General features: G+C 47.2%; 3 protein-coding genes across 3 annotated transcripts; 2 read left to right on the top strand and 1 right to left on the bottom strand.

Annotated features, from left to right (window-relative positions):
* Positions 1–1,238: 1,238 nt before the first annotated feature.
* On the bottom strand, positions 1,239–2,804 carry LOC120662885 (GDSL esterase/lipase At5g03600-like). Its single transcript, XM_039941945.1, has 3 exons — positions 2,684–2,804; positions 2,365–2,586; positions 1,239–2,249 (listed from the first exon to the last, which is right to left on the bottom strand). Exons 1-3 carry the CDS (start codon positions 2,733–2,735, stop codon positions 1,483–1,485), a joined length of 1,041 nt encoding a protein of 346 aa, XP_039797879.1. The 5' UTR covers positions 2,736–2,804; the 3' UTR covers positions 1,239–1,482.
* Positions 2,805–4,241: 1,437 nt separating this feature from the next.
* On the top strand, positions 4,242–5,441 carry LOC120662884 (F-box protein At5g07610-like). The gene has a single exon (XM_039941944.1). It carries the CDS (start codon positions 4,242–4,244, stop codon positions 5,439–5,441), a length of 1,200 nt encoding a protein of 399 aa, XP_039797878.1.
* A 5,254-nt stretch (positions 5,442–10,695) lies between these two features.
* On the top strand, positions 10,696–14,053 carry LOC120661740 (uncharacterized protein At4g14342). Its single transcript, XM_039940662.1, has 5 exons — positions 10,696–10,854; positions 11,565–11,647; positions 12,244–12,329; positions 12,407–12,530; positions 13,722–14,053. The coding sequence occupies exons 2-5, from the start codon at positions 11,642–11,644 to the stop codon at positions 13,767–13,769; spliced, it is 264 nt and encodes an 87-aa protein (XP_039796596.1). The 5' UTR covers positions 10,696–10,854; positions 11,565–11,641; the 3' UTR covers positions 13,770–14,053.
* The last annotated feature ends 1,281 nt before the right edge of the window (positions 14,054–15,334 follow it).

Here is a 15,334-nt window from a genome sequence, read left to right as displayed (position 1 = left end):
CACTCTTCTACATTTTTAGAATTCTCTCCATCTTCATTCTATCATATAAATATCTTTCATCTAGAGAGTCATCCTATCATACAAATATCTTTCATCCAGAGAGTCATCATGAAGCATGATAACTATTACTCATACTTGCATTTCGCCCTTATTATTTTTTGCTCCCTGGCATACGACAGGAGCAATAGAAAGCAAACAGAGTAAGAGAAAAAAAATGAAATGTTTTTGCTAACAAAGTCCCATATTATTAGGATTTAATTGTCAGCTCACAAGAAAATGGTGGCCGCCAGGTTAGCAGAAATATGGAGAAGCATGAGCCCAAGGGATTCTAGGCTAGCTGTTGCTGTGTCTGGGTTCTCAGGACCGTGATTTTTATGACATTTTAAACTTCGCAAGTGGAATTCCTCTTTTCCTTTTGGATTCTCAGAAGAGGTCATAATTTCGTGGGCAAAATCAATATCACTAGCAACACTATGCTTCTGTTCCTACCTTCTTTTATGTTCGTTGCGAGTTATTTCTGCCCCTGTTATTATAGTTTGTTCTATTACTCCTATTTTTTTATCATTTTTCTGCTATAATTACTCTTTAAATCAAATACACTAGCTTACTCTCAATGCATTGAATTACACCAACGATTAGAGGCCTACAACATCTCTTTAGATTATATAGGGGTCATGAACATTGCAGGAAAATATTTCTTCTGAATGATTGGTATGTCATTTTAATTCATAAAACACATGTGGTTACTGAAATCCAATGGGCTGGCACTTCACGAGGGTGCGACTTTGCCGCGCTGGTGTTTCTAGTTAATTACTGTTGTTGGAACACACCCACGCCCAATAAACTGGCCAAAACGAGATATCACTATACTCCTAATAACATATGAGTCCAGAGGGAGTATACTATAAAACGTTGGAGTTGGAGATACAAAATCTCACTCTATCTGTAGTCTAGTAGATAGAAAAAAAATCTCATAGTCGTGGTCACAAAGTTTGTTAATCCAAGTCAAACTTTTTGAACCTTCAGCAGCAAGCAATATCCATTAAAAAGTCAATCTTGCGTTCAATCTATCTGAAATTTCAGATATTGATAATTAAAGTTAAAGAAGTTTGATTTAGATTGAAGATCGACTTATATTTGTGATCGATCGGGGGAAGCATATCTTCAACTATTGTTATTGTCTCCATGAAAGAAATGAAACCACGAGCTGGTGACGGACCATTATTCAAACAACAAAATTCGCAAGAGACCACTTGTATAGAAACCGTGGCCTAAAAAACATCCAAAATCCGGGACCATAGAAACAAAAAATCAACGACATATTTGTATTGTAGCAGTTGGACATAAAACTCTGACGCTAAACCTAGATCAGACTTGGTTCGTCGAAAAAAAAGGACCTAGAACAGACGCGACTGAAACCAGTAATTGAGAACCTAACAGTGAGCATAGTCACTGGCAAGCATGCATGCAAACTGGCTAGAGCTAGATGTGCACGAAGTTCCTGATGGACTCTTCGAACTCGTTGACGACGGCCTTCCAGCCGGCATGGGTCGGGTTGATGTCGTCCCAGTAGAAGAACTTGTCGGGCTTGGAGCCCAGGTTGTACTGCGGCTCGCCGTCCTCCGTGATCTGCCCGCAGTAGCCGCTCTGGTCGAAGCTATCGCAGCACGGCTCCAGCTTGTACTTGAACCGCTTCGACCGCGACGACGGGGCTGCGAGACGGTTGAAGGCGGCTTTCAGGTCCAGGTTGAAAACGTCCTTGTGCTGGAACACCTTCTCTTCGAGGTACGTGTTGTGGATGCTTGTAACCTTCTGGCCGTCACACTTGGCATCGTAGACGCCGTCCTTGGTCTTCGACAACCCCGGCGTGCAGCCAATCGGGGGCAGCGTGGTCACCACCACTTTCTCCACGCCCAGGTCCATCAGCTGCTCCACGGCATCGGCGATCTTGTCCGTCACCTCCTGTACCACGGCCTTCACGTCGGTGTTGGTCATGTCGTTGAAGCGTTCGTAGTCACGTCTACCGGAGAAGGCGATGAGCGCGACGGAGTCTGTGAGATCGTCATCGATGATGCCATGCCTGACCATCCTCTTGAACTTATCGACCTGCCTGCCGAGCTTCGGAGCTTCCCTCGTTCCCTCGACCACGCCGGCACCGCCGACGGCGAAGTTCATGCCAGAGGGGTCGACCCCGTCCTGCTCCCTCTTCCTTTCCGCCGGAGGTGACTCTTCCATCCCCAAAATCCTTGCTGCGTGCGTGCACAAAGACCCATAATATGAATCCATAATCGATGCTCAAAGCCCCAGAGAGATTTATTTAATTTGTAGAGTATCGAACTGATGTAATTACTGTAGCGTACGTACCGACGAAATCAGGGAGGACCAAGCCGTTGGAGAAGCGGCCGGTCGGAGTGGCGCCGTGATCCTTGTCGTTGCTGCCGTAGGGGTAGTACCACGCGCGCGTCGTCTTGGTCAAGTCTGCAACCGGGTAGTTGCCGGTGTCGGCGTACTCGTCGCCGAACACGAACAGCTTGAACTGCCGCTCGGAGCCGCTGTCGCCATGGCGCCGGGACTCCACATGACCAGCTGCTAATTAACGACAAGCAGATCGGCGTTAAACATAATCTCCGAGAAAAAAAGTGAGGAAAATGTTGTGAAATCAACAAGAACAAGTAGAACATACCGTTGAGCAGGAGTAGGAGGGCGCAGACGGCGGCGAAAAGAAGCTTCTTCATGTTGGGCGCCCGAGGAGCGGCCTTGGCTGGTTGCTTCGATTTCGGTTGAAGGCGAGTTGCGAGTTTCGATTGCTGCGTTCACGATGCCAGACGACGACGTGCGTCGCAATTTATACTCGGGAAACGTTGGAGAGATCGACGGGAAGTATTCCGAGTCGTGCTGGGATCGGAGGCGCACGCTATTGGCATTGTCCGATGGCAACAGCACTTGCCCAGTCCGGCGCCGACTGTAACTAGTTTACAATCCGGTACGGTACCCTGCCGGACAAAGAGCTAGGACTTTTTCTAGTACAGGTGTCAGATCCAATCAACAAGCCCGAACCAGGCCTTTTTCAGCTCGACGACTCAGACTTCCCAAAATTTTTCATGTGCTACTTCAAATGTTTAATCACTAACTAGGGGAGATGTACGTGCTTTACGTGCCTGGCACGTATTTAATTTTTCTTCCATCAAGCAATGATGCTATTTATTTTCTTTTCAAAAATAATACACATCTTTCTTTTCCTTCTATAAAATAATGATGTCAATTAATATCATTCCAAAACCATCAAGCAACAATGCTATTTATTATTCTTCTAAAAATAATACATGTCTTTCTATTCCTTTCATAAATAATGCTGTTAATTATGAGTTAACGTATGTGCAAAGTAAAATATGTGTATACTAAAGGAAAGTAATACTTTAATACACGTCTTTCTTTTCCTTTCATAAATAATGATGTCAACTATTATACTTCCAAAAGAAAAAAATGACGTGAATTATGGGTCAATGTATGTGCAAAGGAAAGTATGTGAATACTAAAGAAAAAAAAAGATAATAGATAGATTGATCGGGTGTAGTGGACAACCCTCCCGGCGGTGCGTGATTATTTATTTGACGACGAGGGGCCCTGTGCTGCTGCCAACTCAGCCCCGCTCCGCTAGATCCCTGACCTGATCTTGTAGTGGATCGATCAGCTCCTCCGTTTTCCCCCAACCAACCGGCCGCTGCCTAGCCGCCGCCAACCAACCGCGCGTCTGCACGTCATTGCACAATTCAATCGCAGTTCGTTGATCACGAATGAATCAGGCCAGTTCAGGAATCTAGAACGCGGGGGGGAAAAAGATATAGGAAATTATAAGCCCGGTTTATTAGCTGATCATGAACGGTCGTGCTAGATTCGTTAGCTTGTATACCGGATCGATCTCTTTGCCTATCCGCTGTAGTCCCGGTCCATCGCCCACGTTTATCTACGACTGGTTGTTACAGCAACCTGCGGTGTCTGTCTTTGCACGGTGAATAAAGGAACGGCGGCAACGGGATGCAGTTGAGCTCTACCGCTCTACGCTCCAAAAGGACGACCCGATTCCGGTAGGCTTACGAGTAAGTTGTCTGCAATTCCGAGTTCCAGACTTCGTAGTTTTCGATCAAATGACTGATGAATAGATATATAAAAACAAATCCAGAATTGTTCCCGATTCTATTTTGTTCTAGTAATAATAAGATTGATTCCAGACTCGTTCCCGGATGGAGGAGGGCGCAACGGCGGCGGCCTACCTTCCCGACGACGTCGTCGTCGACATCCTCGCGCGGCTGCCGGCCAAGTCACTCTGCCGCTTCAAGTGCGTCTCCCGGCGCTGGCGCGCCCTCATCTCCGAGAGGTGTTCTTCCGCGCAGACCCTGTCGGGCTTCTTCTTCACCTCCCGCGCCCCCGCCTGGCGCTTCACCGGCCTGCCGTCGTCGTCCGTTACTCCTCCTCCAGGTGGAGCCGGTGGCCTGCCTCCGGTGGTGGACGCGGCTCTCTCCTTCCTCCCCCCAAGCTGCGTGGAGCGGGAGATCGAGATGCTGGACTCGTGCAACGGGCTCCTCCTCCTGCTCTGCTCGGACGAGTGCCCGTGCCGTCCCCCGCCGGCATTCTACGTCGTCTGCAACCCCGCCACCGGCGAGTGGGTGGCCTTGCCGCAACCCAAGTACACCCCCGGGGACCAAACCTGGTGCTGGGATTTCGAGGGGGATCGCGTGATCACCTGGTACGCTGCGGTAGGCTTCGATCCGGCCATCTCCTCGCATTTCTACGTGTTCCAGGTGGTGGAGGCGGAATACAACACGCATCATTGCCTTGAGGCGGTGGAGATCTACTCATCGGAAACTGGCACATGGGTTCTCAGCAAAAAGGGACGGGATGATGGAGGCTTCAACTTCATGTACCACATGACCTACTTCAATGGCTCCCTACACCTTACCACCGACTCCGACGCAGTCGCGTCGGTGGACGCCAAGGGTCGGCCATGGAGGATCACCCACGTGCTGGGCCGTGAGGGTGCGGACGATCATCGCCGCTGTGGACGCCGTGGTTACATTGGCCATTCTCGAGGGCGCTTGCTTTACCTCGACGACGTCCGCAAGGATGATGTCATGTCGATCTACGTTCTTGAGGATGAGGACAGCGGGGAGTGGACCCTTATGCGCCGTGTTAGCAAGAAGGATCTCCTTTTTGAGCCGTGGAAGCACGTGCTGAAACCAACCTACTACAAAGCTGGATTTCATCCGAACGGCGATTTGATTTTCTTCTACGACCGGACACGGGCGAGGCTCATCTCCTATGATTGGAGTCGCGGAGATTGGCATGTTGTCTGCACCCTCACAGACTTCGAGCATGCCCATCGCGCATTTTTCCCATATGTTCCATGGTACTCGGGGGGATTGGCATCACCAAATAGCAACTAGAAGTTCTTCACATTCTCCACTACAAGGCTGATCTGTGGTTGATCGGTTTTGTGTTGGAAGAATTATTTGTAATAATGATCTTTGGTTTCATTTCTCAGATTAAATAAGATGACAGAATTAGGTGCTGGACTGTTATTAGACCGAGGGGTGTTTCTGTCAGTCTGATCTTTGCTAGTCTAAATTTTATTTGATGAGCTAGGTGTCAAGGGCGATGCGTTGCAAGGATGCTGAAGAATTGAAGCATCCTCCAGCACGCTTGCGTTACTGAATGATTTTGAGAAGATAACAGTGAATTGTCATGCATCGTTCGAGATTTAGTGTAGCAACATAGGGGCCATGATGCACTTCGAATTGTGCTGGCTTTGGCTATGTCCGTACGATTTTAGATTTGTTATTACTAGCCTATCAACCCGTGCTCCCGCACGGACTAATTAAAATTAATATAAAAATAAGGTCAATAATTATAATTATATTTATCTCACGCTCTTTTTTATCAATTAAATATTCTAACACATACTCTAAAATATATATCTATCATTATTTAGTCACAATAGATTTCATTTTGCATCCCACCTCCACATGTATTCGATATATATATTTAGTTGAACTATTTGTCTATGAATTGGTAGTCTTATCTCTTCCATCATATATAAATAGATGGTGATATGGTGATACATCATGGGTAATATTTTTATATAAACAATAATATTAGTAATGATAGAAACTGTAATTTAGATTTTTATATTGATACTTTAATATTTATTATAATTATATAATTTGAATTCAAATTTAAGAGTAATTTAACTTCTAATAATTATATAATGGATAATTTATATGCAAATTTAGGGGGCTATTTGTATTATAATGGCATAGGTGGGTAATTTACACGAAGATTAGGGGGTTACTTTAGATTTTTTATAATGGCGTAGGTGGATAATTTAGATATATGTTTAGGGGGTTACTTTAATCTATCTTCATAATGGCAGAGGTGGGTAATTTATAAGAAAAGATAACATATCCGATGGTTATTATAATTGGAGTTGTTAAATTGATGGCTAGATATTTCTGATTTTTTGTGAAAATTTATAAAATTTGTCTATTTTTTTTAGAGTGTCCACATAGGATCTTAAGTGGCTTCACGTGGAGACTTCAAAAGAGCCTCCAATTAGTAATAGTAAGATTAAATAAAACACATTCCATAATCCTAGGTGAAATCGCGAGACGAATCTCATGAACCTAATTATGCAATGATTAGACAATATTGTGCTACAGTAAACAACCTCTAATGATGAATTAATTTGGCTTAATAAATTCATTTGGTGATTTCTCATCCATCCGTGTAATTAGTTTTATAATTAATCTATATTTAATACTTGTAATTAGTGTTGCCAAAAAAATTTACCACTAACTAAACAGGCCCTGATGCGTTGGTCGAACCAGAGGATCCTGAGCTGGAACATATTATTTCAGACTAGCTAAGTTACAAAACCGGCGTCAAAGAAATTTCCCAACCAATTTTAGGCTGAGTGATTTTGACAGCTTGAAATTGTACTTTTTTTGCAACGTAGATGTATATCCCTCCAACCAGGTTTAGGCTTCGTTTGGATCCAAGTGATAATAGGTGAAAGTACTAAACTTTAGCATTAATTCCTCCAAATGAGAGTGCTAATGGGATGGGATAAATTTTAGTCAAGACTCAAAAACTTTAGCATGTGTATAAATGCTAATATATGCTAAAATTTAGCACTCAACTTTACGTCTCAAAACAGACCAATTGCCTTCCATCTCAATAGCGCAGTATCTGATTCCTCAGTTTGTAACATTTGTAGCTTGTTGCCTGTTTTAGCTTGTAGCATGCGTACGTTTTGCTTTTGTTTATTTCCTTGTGCAAACCTTTCAGCACTGCATTGTCATTTAAAAGGAGAAGCAAGCGAGTTCAGAACTTCAGATTCAGATTCAGTGCCCTCTCTGTGAACGCGCTGATCAGGGACTAGTGCATTGGGCAGCTATGGCACTTGGACCTGATGGGGATTGAGGAGGTCGTAGACTCGTAGTGGAGTGGAGGTCAATCTGGACGCCGTGCTACCCGGCGAGTACTCCGGTCAGATAGCCAGTTCCACGCAGCAGAATTGAGACTGTTAGATACAACCGTGGAGTTCATAAGTTAACAATGTCAGAGCTTGTTATATTGTAATGATGGCATCTCTGAATTTCAGGATCCCACCCGAATCAGCATCAATGGAATTTCTCCTCAGGGCAGCCTAAAAACAGATAACCAAGTGAACCAGGTGGCCACAATTGCAAGCTTAAACGCTAATTGCATAGCCAACGAAGCATACGGAGCTCGGCGTGTCCCAGTGGACGTCCACCTCCGGCTTGTCGACGGCTTCAATGGCAGCATGCCGCCGTCGAGCCGGGGGCCGGGGCTACTTGGTTCTCGTCGATGATCCCGGCGAGCGGGCGATGTCGGCGGTGACGAGGAGCGTCCGAGCCCGACTGCAGCAGGGGTGGACGGTACTCCGTTTACCGTCCAGGTGGACGGTAAATGAAACACCGTCCTTCCCTTGGGCCCCGCTTATCCGTTGGATCGGACTCGTACGGCCTGGATCCTATCGAGGCCCTGACGAGTAGTTGCTCACGTGCTCGTCCACGTGCCGCTCCGCCCGGCTCGACGGCGGCAAGACACAGTGTTGCTCTGGCAGCTCCTCCAGGCCTACGTCTCCCTCTATGCTCATCCTCGTCGCGACTGGCGAACGCCGGCCTAGGACGCCAGCTACATCTGCTTACCGCCCGGCAGCGGGAGCTCGACCATGCCGTCCAGTGCCGCCGCATTGACGATTTGATGTCGAACCTTTCCATCTGGGCAAGCAGCACCACTAGCAAGCGATGCACCTTCAAGCCTGCCACGCCTCGCGGCCGGTGGCCGGGCCGCGCAGGCGATCAAACGCGCGTGCTGCAGCGACTGCAGACTGCGGTATGTATCCAACTCGCCGGCATCGCGCACCAAGCGCGCGTGCGGTTCTCCAGACGTGGACGTTCCCGCGACCGAAGAACGCTGCCATGGCGCCGAACCGTACTGTGCATGACCACGGCGCGGACGGCGAGAGGCACCGCTAGCTCCATGCCCAATTGGTGTGTAGGTGTGTACATCCGAGCAGTAGGATCGACGGCGCGAACGCCGCCGGCCAGCCAGGCGTGCCTCGTGTCACGCTCGCGCACGCCGGTGCGCGCGCGCGTTGCCGTGTGCAACGACCGGCCAGCTGCTGTGGATCGGCATCAGCTCAGCGGCCAATGGGACCTCCATGTCCTGCGCGGAAGCCACGAACGCCCACTGTGGATGTCAGCGGCTCAGCGCGGCGTGGTCGCCATCGATGGCGCCGGGCAGCCCGACCTCGGGGGGTGGACGTCGTTTCATTTCGCGTCCGCGGGTGGACGGTAAATGAAATACCGTCCATCCAGGACCTCTCCTGCCCATTGGATCGAAGTTGTACGGCCTGGATCGATCTCGAGGCAGCGAGGCCCTTCCGTCTTCCTCTCGCCTCGAGTCTAACGCAGACCACGACGGGGTTGGTCAGCGCGCGCCGCACCTCAACGGCCACCTGCCTCTGTACGGCGCAGCGCACCCTCCTATCGATATCGGTGTTGGCCATGGCGCGGTGCTCGGCTCGACGGCGGCGGTGGCGCATGCCGGGCTCGCGGTGCTTTTCACCTCTCGGCCAGTCTTGCCGTCGCCGCGCGCGAGATCCTCCAGGACGGGCCTATGTCTCGCTCATCCCCGCTGCGAACGCCGGCCGCTTCTAATCTACGGGCAGTCCGGCAGCGGGAAAGAGCCTTCTCCGACGACAGAGGCACAGAGCCACACCACTCTGTTCCGGCGGCCTCGCCATCCAACGTCAAGGTCTCCGCCCACTGTTATGCTCAGCATGACCGCTGGATGGAGCAGGCGGCGAGCACGCTTGACACGGCCCCGGGTGCTCGACGCTGGTGAACGCCGCCTATGTGTGGACGTGTGGTCACCGGTAGACGGGAAATCTATTCATCGCATATGCGATTTCCCGGTGACCCATCGCAGAAGTTCGTGAAGGCATTGTACATCGTCTTCAACCTCAAGCAAGGGCGGCATGTGAGGGGTTGCGAGCTGAGAGAGCTAGGGGAGGAGGAGAGGGGTGGTTGGTGGGGGAGCGGCCGTCGGCGAGGTCGCCGGCGGCCGGGGTGGTGGAGGGCGGCGGCGGCTTTTAGGGTTTGGTTTGCTGGGGGTGGGATGGATCCATGGCCTCCGGCTATAGAAGGTGAGGCCGGGGGAAGGCGGCGGCCCGACGGCAGCGGCGGTGGGCCGGTGGAGGGCGAGGCGGCGCGGGAGCGCCGCCGGTCGGGCAGGGCAGGACCTCCGATGTGCGGAGGCCGGCGGCGGGGGCGAGGCAGTAGACTGGCGGCGTGTTTGATTAGGGTCGACGGCGGTGGAGGGCTGCGGCGGAGGCGGCGGCGGCGCCGCCGGAGCTGGGAGAGGTGAGGGAGGCGGGGGCGCTGGTCTCAGCGATGTGCCGTCGATTCCTCGCACATGCGAGGAATAGACGCGCCCCCGGTAGACGCCTCCATGGCCGCCGCTGAATGCAGACGCCACGCCAAAAGGCTGAATCCTTTATTTCCGAACAGGGGAAAACATGTCATGGGATGTATTCTCCTTAAAAGTATGCACGTTTCAGAACGAGTTTATGGTAAAGCCTAAAGACAAATCTCGAAACGAAAGTCTTGGATGTAGTACTAGTGACCAAGGCAATTAGGCAAAGCCGTTGCTGAGCCAGCAATTCCTAACTATGAGGCAAAGTCATTGCTGAGCCAAAGAGATGGTTGACTTGGAAATGGACGATGATGCGTTGGTCAGACTAGCTATGTTACAAAACCGGCGTAAAAGAAATTTTCCAACCAGTTTTTGGCTGAGTGATCAACGAATTTTGACCCCTTGAAATTGTACATACTTTTTGCATTGTAAATGTACATCCTCATCTTAGTTTCTGGTTGCTTAGTTTGTAACATTTGTGGCTTGTTGCCTGTTTCAGCTTGTAGCATGCGTTTTGCTTCAGTTTACTGTTTTCAGTGTAATAGAGGCGGCGGCTGACGGCGGGTTGGCGGGCCTTTTTCTCTCTGAGATAGTATTACCAGGCCTCAAATATCCGGGCTAGTGCAGCCGCCAGGCCCATCGCTACCATACCAGCCCAATACTCTCGAAACCGTTCACCAATGGGGCCCCATGCATCTCGTTCGGTTGTCCCCCGAGGCCCCAATCCGGCAATCCCCCCCAGTCGCTGGCAGCCGCAAGCGCCGTGCTCGTCGCCGTCCGCCGCTCGTCTTCGTCCCGCACGGCCGCCAGGCGAGCTGCGACTTCGACCGCAACCACACACCAGCAGCGCAAGAGGTACGTATGGGGCGGGCTCAGATCCACTGGGAAAATAGGACGAGCTGGCTGGATGCGTTTTTGAAACCAAATCGTCTGCTTGAACTTTGCAGTCTGCATAATATGTATCCTGTTTGAAACAGAAAGTTACTTAGTTTTTTTTTGGGGGAGCAAATTAGTTAGGGTTGCTCGGGTAGTTCGATTCCTTCTGAAGCATCGATTGCTTCATCAAGCGGATAAACCCGATGGCATATCGTTGCAATGGGGTCTCAGTTTGCTGTAAAGTTTTCAAGTAATAGTGTCACGTAGCAATTTGGCATGGTAACCACTGTAATGTTATGTTATTACTAAAGTAGTACTTCAAGAGTATGAGCTGATGGATCTAGCTTGTGCTTACGAGGTTAGTAATTTCGTCGGGCACAAGTAGATGTTTGGCTGATATTCAACCAATTATCTATATCCATATTCATATCTGGCAGTATCCCACTACAATTCCAACTCAGAAAAAAATCCAATCAAATGAGATAAATATGACTCTTCACACCCATATCTGGGAGCAGTCGTATCTGAACATCTTGCTGGTACAGATGCTCTGATCCATCCAATTTGTTTGCTGTTTGGTCCGGTGCTAATAACACAATTTTTTTTCCAAAAATAAAATTATGGGGAAACCCATCCCTTTCATGGAATCGGGCACAAATCATTAAGTCTGGTTCTCCTTCTGTTTACAGGTTGATTATCAGTTGGGTTCTGATTTTGGGATTTGTGGCTCTTGTATTGAGGTGGCAAACTAAAACAGTCAACAACCATGCAGGTTTGGTAGTCTGAACTATCTCCCTGGATTGCTTTCCTTGTAATCTTGTTGCCCTGTCTGTGATAGATGCTGCTACTTGGAGGTGTTTTACATGTTCTGTTGTCAAAACTACCCTTGAGAAAACAGATTGGCGCATTCTGTATACTGTGGTCTTGAACAAATTTTGGTTAAACAAGGGAACCTGTTATTCAATCCTTTTTTAGAAACTATGGAATTCTCGGCACGTTGTTGTAGATTGATAAGTGGGGCCAATTAGCCATAGTAGGAAGTACAGTAGAGGCCTGGAATGTAGTTAAGAAATCCCTATGGTCATGCTTTACTTGACTGCTTGAGGAGATCTTTGCTCCTGAAGCTTCCTGCTGGAACTCAGTTAGGGGTTTATCAGCTAGAATGCTGGCTCCTTAGCCATAATTGAAGTACTAGCGATATTTGTAATATTTTTTTTTGGTATGTTGAGATAGTATTATGTGAGTACCCTTTGAAGTATCAAATTCAGATAGGTTCTTCCAATGTGGCTCCTTATGCTGTTTCATTGCCTATATTGTTCTTTGGCATTTTGACTGCAAGGTTTCTAACACAGCTCACTATTTTTAAAGGCTAGCGATCGGTTCAACATAAATTCTCAGCTTGAGCATCTTCAAGCCAAATATGTTGGCACAGGACATGCGGACTTGACCAGATTGTAAGTATCTTTTTTTTTCATTAAGAAAAGGCTAACTGAATTGTGAGTAATGCTTAATATTTTTTTAATATGAACAGTGAATGGGCTGTAAACATTCAGAGGGACAGCTATGCCTCTTATATTGGGCACTATCCAATGTTGGCATATTTTGCTATTGCTGAAAATGAATCAATTGGAAGAGAGCGTTACAATTTTATGCAGGTATGGAAGTTGTAACTGTTCTACTAAAGTTTGTTGAAGTATGTTTGGCAAGTTTTAACTGTTCTACTAAGTTATACTACTGCGAAGTATGTTTGACAAGTTTTGATTCCTCTACTAATAAGTTATAGTATGGTGAAGTATGTTTGGCGAGATTTAACTCTTCTACTAAATTATAATGTGATGAAGTATGTTTCATGAGTTTTAACTCTTCTACTACAGTACGTCAAAAGTATGTTTGGCAAGTTTTTACTATTCTACTAAGTTATAGTTGAAAATTATTTAATTATGTCGAAGATTAGACCAAATCATGATGCTAAAAGCAGGGTCCTCTTCTCCCTGCAAGAAACAAGATGACTTGAGTAGAGTAGAATCAATACTGGTCAAAGAATCCGTCCTAAATTTAACATAAAATTAGATATTTGTTGACGTAGTTAATGATGCACTCAAATCAAAGTGTTGGTTTTTGTTTAGGTAGTCAGGCAACCACAGATGCACTGCTAGAAGAAGTTTGAACTATTCTACTGATTGTCCACATATTGGTCTTGCAAATAGAATCAATTGTTAAAGCCATATCCATAAGGGACTGTTTTCCTGACGTGTCAGTATCTTATTGATTGGAAATTGGGGCCTTATGTTTTTCTTTATTGATTTTTTCCATATTGACATTTTCTGAACTCAGTCACATCAACTGTGGTGGTAGATAGGCTAGGTCTTCACCACCTTGTCCTCTAAGATTGAGCCTGATTCGTAATTTTTAAGTTGAAGGTTCAAATTTGATGTTAAAGTTCAAAATATTTAGTTCAATCGCTAGTGAAAGTGAATATGGGTATTTGAAAAATGGAGATAGTAGATGACATGGTTCGGCACTTCAGCTTCATGGTTAAATCAAGTCTTTTGTACACAAAACAGAATATGAAGAACAGAACTGCTGTACACAATTTGCTAATTAATGATGTGCTTCTGTACTAAATTGACGTCATGCCTGCCATTAATTCTATCGTATCTCTTTTGAATCTGTTAGCAGCCTAAAAGCATTTCATTTGGCACCATGACTTACAATGTATACCATAATCTAAAAGATTTTTTTTCTCCTACCAGTTTGTTTTGATGTTTAGCAATTGCCGATTACCTTACAATTGTTCGATGAGAACTTGAAATTAAGTGTAATGATCCATTGTTTCTATGTCACAGAAAATGCTGCTTCCATGCGGCCTCCCTCCTGAGAGAGATGAAGACTGAGGAGCCTCTACACGATCCTTATGCATCACAACAGTAGCTTGTGTTGAACTTAGGTTCGCTACCGGAGTAAAAGGGGGGCACACTAGAATGGCCACGCTAGTAATATCTGTGGCTGTGCTTGAAATTTGAATTCCCTGATCATGCATTGCACGCTTTTGGCTTAAACGACACGGATCTTTCTCATGAAATCCCGAATTTTCAGAATATATTTTTTTTAAAATGTCCGAGGGGTAGGATCTTTATCCTACCCGGAATAAAGGGGTTGCAGTGTCCGAGGACGATGACGAATATGTTCTTCTTGAAATGAGGGGATGGAATAAGTTTCTTGATGTTTACACCATGAGTGACGTTGGAGTGGGAGAAAGAGGTCGTGGCGTCGGAGGCTGTAGTGACGGTGGTTAAATATTTGAGGGCAGTTGTGGTTGAGCTGACAACAGCGGCAGTGGTGTAGCTCATGGGGACACGAAGCAGAAAAAAAGATAGGGTTCACAAGTAAGGTTCAGAACCTATTTTGCTTTGATTACTATGCAAGTGTACCCTGAACAGAATGTCATATTGTATTCTTATCTCAATGGTCCATAAATAGGCTGTTGCATGTACATAGGTTACATGATGAGCGGTGAGGAATGTCTCGTTCTACCTAGTTGATCGACGGCATCTAAGGAGAAACGATGAATGTGGAGACTCCGTAAATCAGGACGTTAGAAGACGTCGATGGGTTCCAAGAGCATAACAGAACGCAAGTTGACCTCATCCACTACTTCCATGGGTCCAACGGCTTGGTCCGGTCTGATTTCGTCGTTAAGTGATATCAACCAACAATTAAAATGTGATCTTGATGGAGCAGATTGGTCGATCGACTTGTCAGTCTCATGTCGCTCTTGGAGCGGTGAGGATTCTTGTGGGACCGAAGCCGCCGACCAGAGGGGGTGAATGGGAGCCGATCAAAATTTCTTTCGAAATTCAAACCGTCGGCCTATATCCCGAAAATCACCCAAGCCCTCAAGCGTTCTGGCCAAAGTTTGGAAAAGCTAAACCAACACAAAAGGCCTCAAACGAGCGAGCGAAATCACGAAGCAAAACGGAAGCGAATCGGGAAAACTGCAGAACTGATCTGCCTGGACCGGTCTGACCGGTGCGCTGGACCGGTCTGACCGGTGCGCTGGACCGGTCTGACCGGTGCGCTGGACCGGTCTAACCGGTCGTGCCTACCGGTCTGACCGGTAGCACCCAGAAACCCCCCGAGAAATTTGATTCAAACGTTGAATCTCGAGCAAATGACCACGAAAATCGGTGAAACTTGGCGGATTGCTTCGCCCCTACCCCGTGAACATATCCCCAAAAGATCTCGTCCTAAAGATCAACAAATCATGAGGATTATGGGGGAGATCAAAAGGGATTGGGGTTTTCTCAAACACTCAAGAACTCGAATTCGAACACGTCAGTGATTCCAGAGGGTTTAGGTCAAAGTTGGGAGCACAGAAATCACAGCAAAGAACTCGAGGTCTCCTCTCAATCAAGTGTGCCAAAAACGAAATCGAAAATCCATTGCACAAGGCACAAAA

The sequence above is a fragment of the Panicum virgatum genome, chromosome 2N (assembly GCF_016808335.1).
Source record: "Panicum virgatum strain AP13 chromosome 2N, P.virgatum_v5, whole genome shotgun sequence".
Lineage (NCBI taxonomy): Eukaryota > Viridiplantae > Streptophyta > Magnoliopsida > Poales > Poaceae > Panicum > Panicum virgatum.
This window is presented reverse-complemented; position numbering and strand designations above follow the sequence as displayed.

Bases quoted from the DNA above. Each gene is read 5' to 3' on its own strand.
- LOC120662885 (XM_039941945.1), bottom strand. From the start codon at position 2,735: ATGAAGAAGCTTCTTTTCGCCGCCGTCTGCGCCCTCCTACTCCTGCTC. The intron at 2,587-2,683 runs GTATGTTCTACT...GTTAATTAGCAG, and splicing joins CCTCCTACTCCTGCTCAACG to CTGGTCATGTGGAGTCCCGG. The intron at 2,250-2,364 runs GTACGTACGCTA...GCACGCACGCAG, and splicing joins GGTCCTCCCTGATTTCGTCG to CAAGGATTTTGGGGATGGAA.
- LOC120662884 (XM_039941944.1), top strand. From the start codon at position 4,242: ATGGAGGAGGGCGCAACGGCGGCGGCCTACCTTCCCGACGACGTCGTC.
- LOC120661740 (XM_039940662.1), top strand. The intron at 12,330-12,406 runs GTAAGTATCTTT...TAATATGAACAG, and splicing joins CATGCGGACTTGACCAGATT to TGAATGGGCTGTAAACATTC. The intron at 12,531-13,721 runs GTATGGAAGTTG...TCTATGTCACAG, and splicing joins AGCGTTACAATTTTATGCAG to AAAATGCTGCTTCCATGCGG.